Source organism: Atta cephalotes (assembly GCF_000143395.1).
Source record: "Atta cephalotes unplaced genomic scaffold scaffold00014, whole genome shotgun sequence".
In the NCBI taxonomy this organism is placed as follows: Eukaryota; Metazoa; Arthropoda; class Insecta; order Hymenoptera; family Formicidae; genus Atta; species Atta cephalotes.
The window spans coordinates 776,115-788,328 of NW_012130078.1; the positions used below are offsets into that span (position 1 = coordinate 776,115).

General features: G+C 34.7%; 1 protein-coding gene across 1 annotated transcript in view; it reads left to right on the forward strand.

The window, feature by feature from the left end:
• The window catches only part of LOC105617744 (trypsin-like), a 70,036-nt gene extending 65,299 nt beyond the window's left edge, over nucleotides 1-4,737 (forward strand). Inside the window, exon 6 of the mRNA XM_012199297.1 lies at nucleotides 4,582-4,737. Coding sequence (XP_012054687.1) covers nucleotides 4,582-4,737 — 156 coding nt within the window. The remainder of the gene's footprint in view (nucleotides 1-4,581) is intronic.
• Nucleotides 4,738-12,214: the final 7,477 nt, after the last annotated feature.

A 12,214-nucleotide genomic window follows, 5' to 3' on the forward strand; every position in this document is an offset into this window, starting at 1 on the left:
TTACCGGTTACGTTACGTTACGTTTAACCGTTTTAGTTTGTTCGTTAGTGTAGTAGTTGTGTAGTATATGTGTGTGTGTGTGTGTGTGTGTGTGTGTGTGTGTGTGTGTGTGTGTGTGTGTGTGTGTGTGTGTGTGTGTGTGTGTTTGTGGGGTGAGGTGGTGTGATCAAGGAGAGAGGGAAAACCTTGCAGATTTGGCGAGAGTTTCAAGAGATTGAAAAATCTCGTCAAAAGACCTGCTATACTCAGAAGGGATGGGGGAAAAAGAGAGGGAAAGAACTGCGGGGTGTGGAGAATCTGTCAAAGGAGAGGGAAGGTAAGAAAGGGAAAGAAATTCGAGATCCAAGGAAGGATCTGAAGGTATTCCGGGGGGAACTATCGATAGGATTGTCGGAGGTGAGACTTATCACGTCGAGGGTTGATTCCGATATTTTTGGCGCAAATGAGCCCTTTTAAATCGACGACGGGTTTGAGGGGAGATAAATTACTCTGTTTGCTTAATAATTGAAACATTAGCTTTATGGAATTTCTCGAGTTTGGCCCGTTTCTTGCGTCCTGCTCTGTGTCTGTTCCGCCAGACCATCTAAAATTTTCTCTCGTTAGTGCCCATGACATAGAAGGAGAAGATAATTTCGAAGAGAAGGGGGAAGAGATAGATTTTCCAGTTATGATTTGGTTCTAGGGAGAGTAACCATGGATTACTTAAGGGATTTTATTGCTTAGAAAACTGTGAACATGGAAAAGAAGAATCATTTGAAGCGTTTTATCGCTTAAGTAATTCGGAGTAGAAAAAGGGGTGAATCACTTGAAGCGTTTTACCGCTTAAGTAATTCGGAATGGAGAAAGAGATGAATTACTTGAAGCGTTTTACCGTTCAAGTAATTCGGAGTAGAGAAAGAGATGAATTGTTTGAAGCGTTTTATCGCTTAAGTAATTTTGAATAGAAAAAGAGATGAATTACTTAAAGCGTTTTACCGCTTAAGTAATTTGTTAGAAGAAAGGAAGGCAGAATACATATGTGGTTAAAGGGAGAATAGGTTGAGGAGGAATGAAGGAACGAGAGAATATTGATAGTCATAAATATTGATAGTCATATAATCTTTTATTAATTAACGGGAAAGAAAAAAGAAAAAAAAGGAATTTGTTTTTACTGTTTGCTGGAAGTGATGGCGAACTACAGCGGGAATGCTTGGTGATGTCCCAGTGATGGCTCTTAACTTAAGATGAAAGATCTTCAATGGATTGTTGATTTTGATTGGATTGGACTGAGCCAAGAACCTGCACTTAAATTTGTCGACTGATTTTGAATGTCACTTCGAAAGATTTTTTTTATGACCGACTGAAAGATTTTTATGACTGACTGCTTGAAAAGTTTTTTAGTAACTGAGTGCTCAAAAAGTTTTTTTGTGACTGACTGCTCGAAGTTTTTTTGTGACTAATTGCTGAAAAAGTTTTTTGTGATTGACTGCTCGAAAAGTTTTTTGTGACTGGCTGCCCTTTTCCAAAGGGCCATATATATATCGAGATGTGATACAATTCGGTACTTGGACTTTGGATAGGTGATTCATCTCTTTTTTCCAAAGGTTTCCTAATTATTTCGAAAAAATAGGAGTGATTAATGTGTTTCCGTTTTATATGTGAGTCAGAAAAAAGCTTATCTGTGAGTCATAGGGTCAGTACACGCGTTTTCAATCGAACACTAATAATTATTTTCCTTTAATTAATGTCCAGTCATTTATAATAAACAAAATCAATATTCGATCATGCTATTGACCTCGTTATTCGCATTTGAGAGACAAATAGATTTTCTCCACGAAAGAAAAGAATCATGGAGTCGTCAAGATGTAACAAAGTTTTAAATTTATATATAATTCTTTGTAGAAATATAGAAAGCTGTCTTACTTCTAAGGGATATCGAATGTTTAGAGCGTTACATTATTTATTTGAAGACAAGGTCCATGGCTTTTAATAATATTTCCTCTTCAATTTGAATGTATTAATGACAACAACACTGTTTCACTTCATCGAAACATATACTATTATCACTGCAATAGGTTGTGAGGGCTGACAAAATGATTGTAATTTTGCCGTTCATTCTTCCAATCTTATTTCAATATCTGCGATTGTCTATAAAAAATTATCATTAACTTAAAATATTTTTTGAAAACATTTAAATTTATCAATTGTTATAAATATACAAAGATTAATAATATTTTTATTCTTAAATTCTGTACTTGCAGATGTAGATAATGTAGAAAGTGTGAATTTGAAGAAATATTTTCTAAAAATTTGACTTCGCTATATTGCAGACGATGTTCCTGCTGGCTGTTGAACCTCTACATTTATTTTTTGTTCTTTTCGATATGTTTGTAATATCTAACTCTTCTTGCTGTGGCTTGCGATTTGTAGCTATTACTTTAGATCAATATCAATGGATTGTTGTGCATTCTGAAATATAAATATCAAGAATAGATGATCTGAAGAAAAAGTTATAGAATAACAAAATATAATGAACAATAAAATAAATACGAAAAAATATTGTATTAAAAGATTATAAATATACCTTAAATATTTGTTTAAATTATTTTGAAATTTTCGGGATCCAATGTTAGGTATTAAAATTTTAAATTTTCCTTTAAATTAGAAAATTGATTGACTTCTATTTAGTTATAAATAAGAATTGTACTGTATATTTGTGCTTTATTCTTTTAATTTTCATCACCAAGTATTTATACTACCCCAATGACATTGGAATTGTCGAATAATGACGTCGATTTGATGACTTCAACGTTGAATCGACATCGATTCGATGTCGATTCCATTGTCATTTCTCTGGGTAGGATGTTCGAAATACAGTAAGCATTTTCCAACAAGAACACAATGTAATACAATGAATCATTATGCTACACATTAATTGTGTTCTTGCTGGAAACACTCTAAAATTGTATAATAAATCGTTAATCATACAATAAAATCGTTAATCAGCAAAACACGTAAAGTTATTTCATATTATATTCTTTTCCGATATGTCTGACAAAATATAGATTAATATAAAAGTTCTTTCTCATATGGATTGTTATATTGCGAAAAATTATGTCGAAATTATTAATACATATAGTAAATATAATTATATCGAAATATACGCAATATACATGGATTCAATTGTAATCCTTATATCTATGCACATAAATTATTTTTTACATACCTATAAAATGTATTACTTCCTCACTAAATCTCCAAGTAGTCAGCAGATATTTTACCATAGCCATAACGTGGATCAATGGAATACGAATAAGACACTGATTATGAACATGCATTTACTAGTTATGAATAAACATTTACAATACATTTTGTACAACACTATTTTTTCTAGAAATGTCGGTTGCATTCCGATTCACAGTATTCGACACGATCAAGAGTTATAAGAATACGACCAAAAACACGAATAACACTGCACTATCTGATGAGACTTGCAAAAATGAGACAATGAGACTAATGAAACCGAAAGTCGTGAAACAATGACTGCGTTCAGCAAAACGTTTGTTTCTTGTTTGTCTCACTTATTGTACAGCGTTGCTTGTGTCAATTATACGCACCTTAACAAATCGAATTATATGACTCTGATATATTGGTTAGTTCCAATAACCATTATTTTTTATTCTGATAATTAATATTTTTATATTGTTATACGATGGTGATTCTAACAGACATATACACATATATTTTGCTAGTTTACTTATTATATATATCAGGCATTTGGCTGTAGTTCATAAATTTATAGTTTACGGCTGCAAACACAGTTTTAACCAATCATGATTAGTTCGGAGAACGGAAATCTTTTCTTCCGTGTAATAAGTTATCAACTGGTATCATATCTTGTAAACTAGATACCAAAAGAATATCAGAAAGAGGACCGAGATCTCTGAGCACAGAATAACAAATCTCAAAAATGGCGAATGAACAACCTGAGGATGCCATTACATGAAACGCGAAAATGCGGAAACGCGGAAGACAAAATTAACTAAACTTTATTAGATTTCCCCATTTCTACGCATTCTATTCTGTTTTGATCTCCTAATATTATATAAAGCACAATTTCCGCGGAAAAACGGAACGATATAATGACAAGTACACTTTTGTATTTATTTAAAAAAATTGTATTCGCTTAATTCATTGCAATTTTTATCAATATGCTTATCTTTTCAACTTATGTATTGAATACAAGTATTGTTATCAATAAATACCATTAAAAATTAATAATTTTTAATTTCCCGTTCCGCTTTTCCGCTCAATTGTATTGCATATAATAGGAGATCAAAACAAATGGAACAGAACACGCGGAAATCTAAAGTTTAGTTAATTTTGTTTTCCGTGTTTCCGCATTTCCGCTTCATGTAATGGTACTCTAATAGGACAAGAGTCGGAAATATTTCGATTTTATCCAATAGCTATGGGTTAATTCCCAAATCGAAAATAGATGTACTGTATGCTAATGTACGTATTTCGGCAGTTCCATGAGAAACGCCGGGATGGCCTCTCTCAAGTTTCTCTTTGCTATACATCATTATTCATATAATATAGGGTGATTCTGGAGGACCAATAGTGAATACTGACAATATTCTTCTCGGCATAACTTCATGGGGAGACGGTTGTGCTGACAAGAATTCGCCTGGTGTATACACAGATGCAATATTACTTCGACATTGGATTAGAAATAAATCCGGCATGGAAACTTAAAAATTCATTATTATAATGTATGTAGAAATACAATTAATTAAAACATAATTGTCTGTTATGTACCTAATCTTTATGTTCTTATATCAAACTTAATTCATAACTAAAATATTATGTTATCAAAATGTTCAAATACATTTAACATTTTACATAAAGTTTTACAATTTTTAATTCTGATACTAATTGTTGACATTTTGTCTATTTTCAGAGATAATATATTTGGAATTCTCACGCAGAGAAAAAGTTTGCTATAATCACTAATCCTTTGCTATAATCAAATCTATTTGTGAATGTAGAGATCGCAAAATTATTTACAAGTACAACAAATAAAATTTGTCGATTTATATTTGTTAAGTTATCTAGCAATCAAGATTTGCTGCAGTTGCAATAAAAATAATTGTTAAATAAACAAAAGATATATAATTGCATATAATATTTGAAGATAAAAATTAAGACGAGATTAAATTAATTAAAATGAAGTAAAAAATGGAATTCCTTCTTTTTATTTTATTACTACATGTATATTAACAAAATCTGCAACATGAAACATGAAATATATTTAGAATGAAGTACATAACATGATACTTTTGAAGTTTTTACAGGTCTTTATTTCAGAGATGTCAAAAGGTTTGCAAATTGCATCTCTGAAGTATAATATGTATGTTTATATTGAATAATGAAGTTATAACATTAACAAATTAATGAACTAACCGAGCTCTCTAGACGATAACATAATCATTATTCAAAAATTTCCGGGCGATTGAGAGCAATAATAACGCAGAAGATTTTTATATTAAGTATAATTAATAATTTTTTAAAAAATATTTTTCGTGATTCTTGTAGTAACCCGAGAAACTTACTTTTGTTCGTTACTAAATATTTTTAAATATTTATTAAGCTTATTTTAATCTCTTTTAAGTTGACAGGACTAAATGAGCAGAATCAAACCGGACCTATTTAATTTCTTAGTTCTCATTATGTATTAATTTGTACTATCAATAAAAATTTTATATCCAGTATCGTTTCGAAAAAAGAAAACGTGGCGCTGGTAGCTTAAGGGGGTCTGATCACTCTGAAACATTGAAAAAACTGAAAACTTTTTTGCGTTTTTTAAAAGTTTGAACTTTTAAAAATATTTTAAGCCAAGACCGATAGTAGGAATAATAAGCGGGTTCTAACCTATGGAGATAGACAGTGGCGCGGGGGGTACTCGTTAGCGCGGAGAGGGGGGGGGGGGAGGAGCAACGCAGAAAATCGATCTCAATTCGTTCGCTCAACGACGAAGACATGGGAAAAAACGATTTGATTTCACATGATATTGTCGACAACATATTTTTTTTTTATTTAACAACTCTCATACGAAGATGATTCATGAGGTTACAAAGAACAAACAAAGGAATTTTCAAGCCTCTCGTGAAATTAACTGAAAATAATGTGGACGGAATTTCGACGCAGACAGCTGACAACAGTTTATAGACAACACGGGATTTGTGAAAGAATATTTAAGCAGTAATAACAAAGTTGAGAAACCAAACTTCATTATCATAAGAAATATCCTTATCAATTTTATTACATTTTATAAAATCAATATTGTTGACATATTAAGAAGATGAAGAGGATCTCCGCTGCTATTTCTATGAGAAATAGCAGCGGAGATCTTCGAGAAAAAGAAAAAACATCGGATACAACATCATCACCGAGTCTCGGCATCCTAATGTGATCCCCACGTAACGATCTGGATCGTTAAGGACTGCTATTGAGGCAGCATTCGTCGGCAGCGTTACATTACAACGTGAGTTCGAACGTGTTCAATAGGTATACGCGCGAATCAACAACAAATACATGCCATCGTCATGGAACTTAGTGTTTTATGTCAACAATTTGTACGGCTGGGCAATGTGTCAACTATTACTTTATCAATTTTCGATGAGTCGACAACGTGCAAAATTTCGACTTTATGACCATCGCATTAGATTCGCCAACAGACTATATTCTCAAGGTGAACATGGAGTACCCGCAACATCTTCATGACGCGCATTCTATCCGACATGCGAGAAACCAGCTAGCGCGATGACAAGCTTCTTGCATATCATGCGATTAATCATACATTATCATAACTTGTATACTCACGATTTTCATATTGCAAAAGTTCACTGTATTGCAATTCGCGTAATCTCTATGGTTTCGTAGTTATATAGAACTAAACATAAAATTTAGAACTCAAAAATGATTTTGAAAAAAATTTATATTAATTTATATGAATAATGCGGTATTTGGCAAAACTATGGAGAACGCAATCGCGTCGACATAAAATTATTAACAGAATGGAAAGGTAAATACGATGTTGAAGCAATGATTGCAAAACCAAATTTCCATAGCCGTAGCGTCTTTTTGGAGAATCTGGTCGATAGAATTGCGTAAGCTCGAGATGAAGTTCGATAAATCGATATATGTGAGAATGTGCATACTCGACATATCTAAGATGTTTATACGAATTTCATCACGAATGGCACCGCTGTTTCGCAAAAAATGCAAAATTATGTACCAATACTGAAAGCTCACATAGAATGTAACGATGTTTACGATATCATGAAACGTGATATAAATAGATTTGATATGAGCGATTACACTGTCAACAACCGCTCGCAAATAAAAAAGTTCCTGACCTTATGAAAGACGAGAACAACGGTGTCATCATGACCGAATTCGTAGCTTAGAGTGAAAATGTATGCGTGTAGAGGAAAAGAAGGATACAAAGAAGAAAACAGAAGACATTGTAGCGAAATTTATAACGTTCGAGGATTACATGCGGTGCTTGAATGACGCAATCGAAATAACGCGCAGGCAATCGTGCATAATATCCAAATTGCATGAGGCGTATATGATATCAGAAAAATCGCTCTAAGTCTGCAGGACAATAAGCTATATATCGTACCAGGTTCCACTGACCTGCTGCCATGGAGGCATTACCGATGTAAATAAAACACATTTGTATTATACAGTATGTTTATATAATATGTATAATATTGTATGTATAACATGTATAATATAATATGTATAATAGTATGTATAATATGTAAATACAATATGTATATGATATTTATAATATATATAAAATATATTTATATTTTTTGTATAATAAATATAATATTAGTTTTACAATACATTGTCTTTATGTATCCACGAATTGTCAAATCCCAACTTTCACATAAACCTCGTTCCCTCTCTTGCGCAACATCTTTTCAATGAGATGCACTTCGTGGTTAGCGATCAATTCGCTGTGCAATTCGTATTCATAGAATCCTCCAGCAATAGGCTCTCCGCGAGAATCTTCCAAAGAATATGTCACTGGATTAGTTCGTTGCACTTTGATAATTTTGAACACCTCCGTGCTCGGCATGTAATCTTTATCAAAGATTGTCTTGAATTTGCTCACGCATATCGAATCACTCACTTTGTATTGCGCGAATGCGCGATTGTAAACCGTGGTTAAAAGTCTGTTGGCGATCGAGGGGGTAACATCGATATGCATATCAATAGTTCGATGCTTGCGCACGTTGTAATTTGATACGAGACGCGACAGGATGTCGATCCATTTGTAATTTCCATTGTGTGTAAATTGTTTTCACACGTTGACTTCAATGTATGGTTAAACCGACCGACGCCTTTATTACGGAATACATAGAATAATGGTTGACATTGCGTTTCTTCAAGAGTTTCTGCACATCCGAATTGTAAAATTCCTTTCCTCAATCAGTATGTAAATTTTTCGGACATCGTCACGAATTCTTTATCTTTGTCTCTATCTTTGCGGTCACTTTATTCCCGCTCTTGAGTTTGAGCGGCTCGGCGTGTTTACTCAGCACGTCGATAACAGTGAGAATGTAGTGGTAACCTCTGTTGAATCGCGTATAAGGACGCATCTCGACTACATTCGTCTACCACAGATCATCGTATTCGTGTACTGTGACGTATCTTCGCGGAAAATTTCTTCTCTTTCGGAGCGTGTAATTCAATCAATCAGCAGACATTTCTCAGACATTGTGGATAATTATTTAGCGTGCACTTCTCGAATTATCTTTTCAAATTCGTTTAGCATAACCTGCATATTATTTTGTAAGACTACAATCTTCCTCTGATTTCATTCAGACGATCTTTCAAATTTTGAACACTTTGCTGCACGTATCGTTTGTTTGCTGCGTCAGCATCATCCATCGTAGCGCTACTCGTCGAATCTTGCACGATTTTGTGTCAAAGTCGACTGCGAAAGAGCGTTATCGCGCATGTAATTTCTGAGCAATCCACGCCACTGATAGTGTGATTCGCTTCTTCCTCCAAGCGATAGTCCAAACTTGTTGATCAGCATTGTGATATCGACTAAATGACGTGTGTAGAATGAAATTAATTTATAATCAGACTTCGCGAAGTTTTCCGAAAATCGACGAAATCTCGTTATTATTGTAATCTGTCTGACGCGAGGCTTGGCTTCAAGCAATCATAGATCCACAATTTCATTGACATCATCTCAATGGATACAATATACGATCTTATTGTCGTTTAGTATCATCGCGTACGCGGTAAATCTATTCTTTTTTTTTTATTCCCATTCCAACTTTTTTACCCGACACCAATGGCAATATTATGTTCTTATATTTATATCCCTTACTATTCATTACTTGATTACTCTATGACCGCACCGGAGCGTTTGTCGTCAGCAGAATGCTTCTGTAGATCTGTACGTCATCATTCGTACAGATATTTTTGTTGGGAAATTTCATGAAAATAAACTCATACAAGTCTGATGTTCCATCATATTTTTTGCCCTCTATATTATATCAACATTTTGCAAGATAATACGTTTGTTCTCTCGTTGCTGAAATAAACTCTGTACACAACGTCTATGTTGACAGCTTTCTTACCGTTCAGGACTGCTTTCAGATATTTCTGTCCCAACGGACCATAATTTGCATGCAACTTTTCCTGCCCCTCGTTTGAAGCAGATATCGAATGGATATTACGTTCACTAGCAACCTCGAAAATTTCTTCGATGAAGGAAGCGTGATCATACGATAAATCGCATGATTGTATTATTTCAGACACTTCGTTCGAAGTGGATGGTACAGTTTTCGATTGATTCAACATTGATTTCACAGGCGTGGAAGCCTGTATAGAATTGTTGTACAAAGCACTCGATCATTTTCTTTTGAGTTCTTTTGGATTTTGATTCCTCGTCTTCTCTCGAAAAGAAGTTTCAATCATAATAGGATCCTTGGAGGATTCAACAATGTTTTCAACAATCTGTTTCAGCGGGTCAATAATTGGTTTGAAGTGTCTCTATAATGCGATATCCTTCTCCATTTTCAATCTTCAAATCGCGGTACTTTTTATCGAATCGCTCGTTTTTGCAATCTCCTTACCTATCTTCTCACGATTTTTGTTGTTGTCCATGTCAATGTATTGAGATCAACTGATCATATCACGGTATTGCAAAGTCATTAAATTCTTTTCTGTATCGCTCATCGATAAGTATCCTTATCAATCACTAAAAATTCATATTTTTGCTGCCAACATTTACGATATAAATTGCAGAAATTCTCGTAAGACATGTTGATATTCACGTGATCATTGTACATGCGTTTCAGATTAGTACCATCCTATTTAAACAAATTCCACAAATTTGCATTGTTGCGTATAAGATGCTTCGATATCTTTGCGTACGTCTGACAGTAGTAGAAGCAATCGACGTCCGCGTGTCATTCCATTGCAAAATATTCTCTTATCCTGCTTGTCGCATGCCACGTTATCAAAGATAAAGATGGAAGCGCCTTATCCGGTGGAATGACATTGCTGTTATTGGAGAATGTAAAATAACCAATTTCTTCGATCATTGCTAACAAATTCGTCAAATATCGATATTTCGGCTGTTGCAGCGATTTCGAGTATACGTATACGTTCTCGAATTATACATCGTGCGAACTATTCATAGGCTTATCCGACATTCGTCTTGCCGCAATTTGACGGTTCGATAGCGCGTATAGAGGCCGGTAGCATGTCGCCATGCTTGCGTGTTTCTTTATCGGTTTGTACTTGCCGTCGAGATTCATCACTTTGACTTTCGCCCGCGACATACCGTATCTCTTTCCACAAAATATTGAAAATGATATCGCAAGCAAGCCTATTTATAGAGCGAAATCAATCAGTAATCAAAATGTTTCTCATCGTGATGTCGAATGATCTGCACAGTTTAACCTCCAAAGTACTGGAGTACATACCGAAAATTGTACTGCTGCGAGAGTTTAAAAATTGCATAGATCTTGTGGGACAGATTACCAGAATATATATGAGTAGAGGTATTGGGAGCACAAATTAGTTCGAACCGTTTTTTTGTGCATTTATTTCAAAATGAATGAACAGAAGATCAATTAAAGTATTGTCCATCGCTGTCTACTACTTTTCCCATCTCTCTCAGGCAATTTTCGAATTCCAGCTCGAAAAAATGACTCGTCTTTGGAGGTGATCTAATTTTGGAGCCAATTTTCGATTTCTGCGAAAGAAGTGAATCGGTGACTTGCCAAATCGTGCTGCATCCTTCGGAACAACCAGTAATCAGAAGGAGCAATGTTCGGAGAATACGGCGGATGCGGTAAAACATCCCATTTGAGCGTTTCCAAATATTTTTTTACGACTTTAGCGACATGAGGCCGAGTTGTCATGAAGAAGAATAACTTTATCATGTCTTTGCTCGTATTCCGGCCGTTTTTCTCGCAATGCACTGCTCAAACGAATCAATTGTAGCCGATACCGATCGCCCGTAATGAAATCGCCAAGTTTCAACAGCTCATAGTAAACAAGACTCTTTTGGTCCCACCAGATATAGAGCATGATCTTCGAACCATGGAATGTTGATATTGAGGTCGACAACGTTTGACCGAGCTTAATATATTTTTCTTCTTTGGATTATTGTAGAATATCCACTTCTCATCTCCAGTTACAATCCGATGCAAAAAACTTTTTCTCTGTTGTTTTTGAATCAGCTGTTCAAGTGAAAAATCGCCTTTCAATGTCTCTTGGTTTCAGTTCATAAAGCATCCAATTTCCTTGTTTTTGAATCATTCCATGGCTCTCAATACAGAAACGGCTTGTTGAGTTACCCCCAATGATTCTGCAAGCTCCTCTTGCGTTTGACTCTGATCTTCTTCGAGTAATGCCTCTAATTCTTTGTCTTCGAATTTTTTTGGCTGTCCAGAGCAAGGTTTGTCTTTAACGCTGAAATCTCCATCCTTGTAACATCGAAACCATTCCCTATATGATTTATCAGTTGGAGCAGTGTCACCAGAAACTTCGACAAGCATTCGATGGGTTTCAGTCGCACTTTTCTTCCAATTAAAGCAGAAAATCAAAATCTCCCGCAAATGCTGCTTGGTTAACACAAAATTCGACATTTCAAACACAGTAAAATCAAGGTTTTGTATGAAACGTG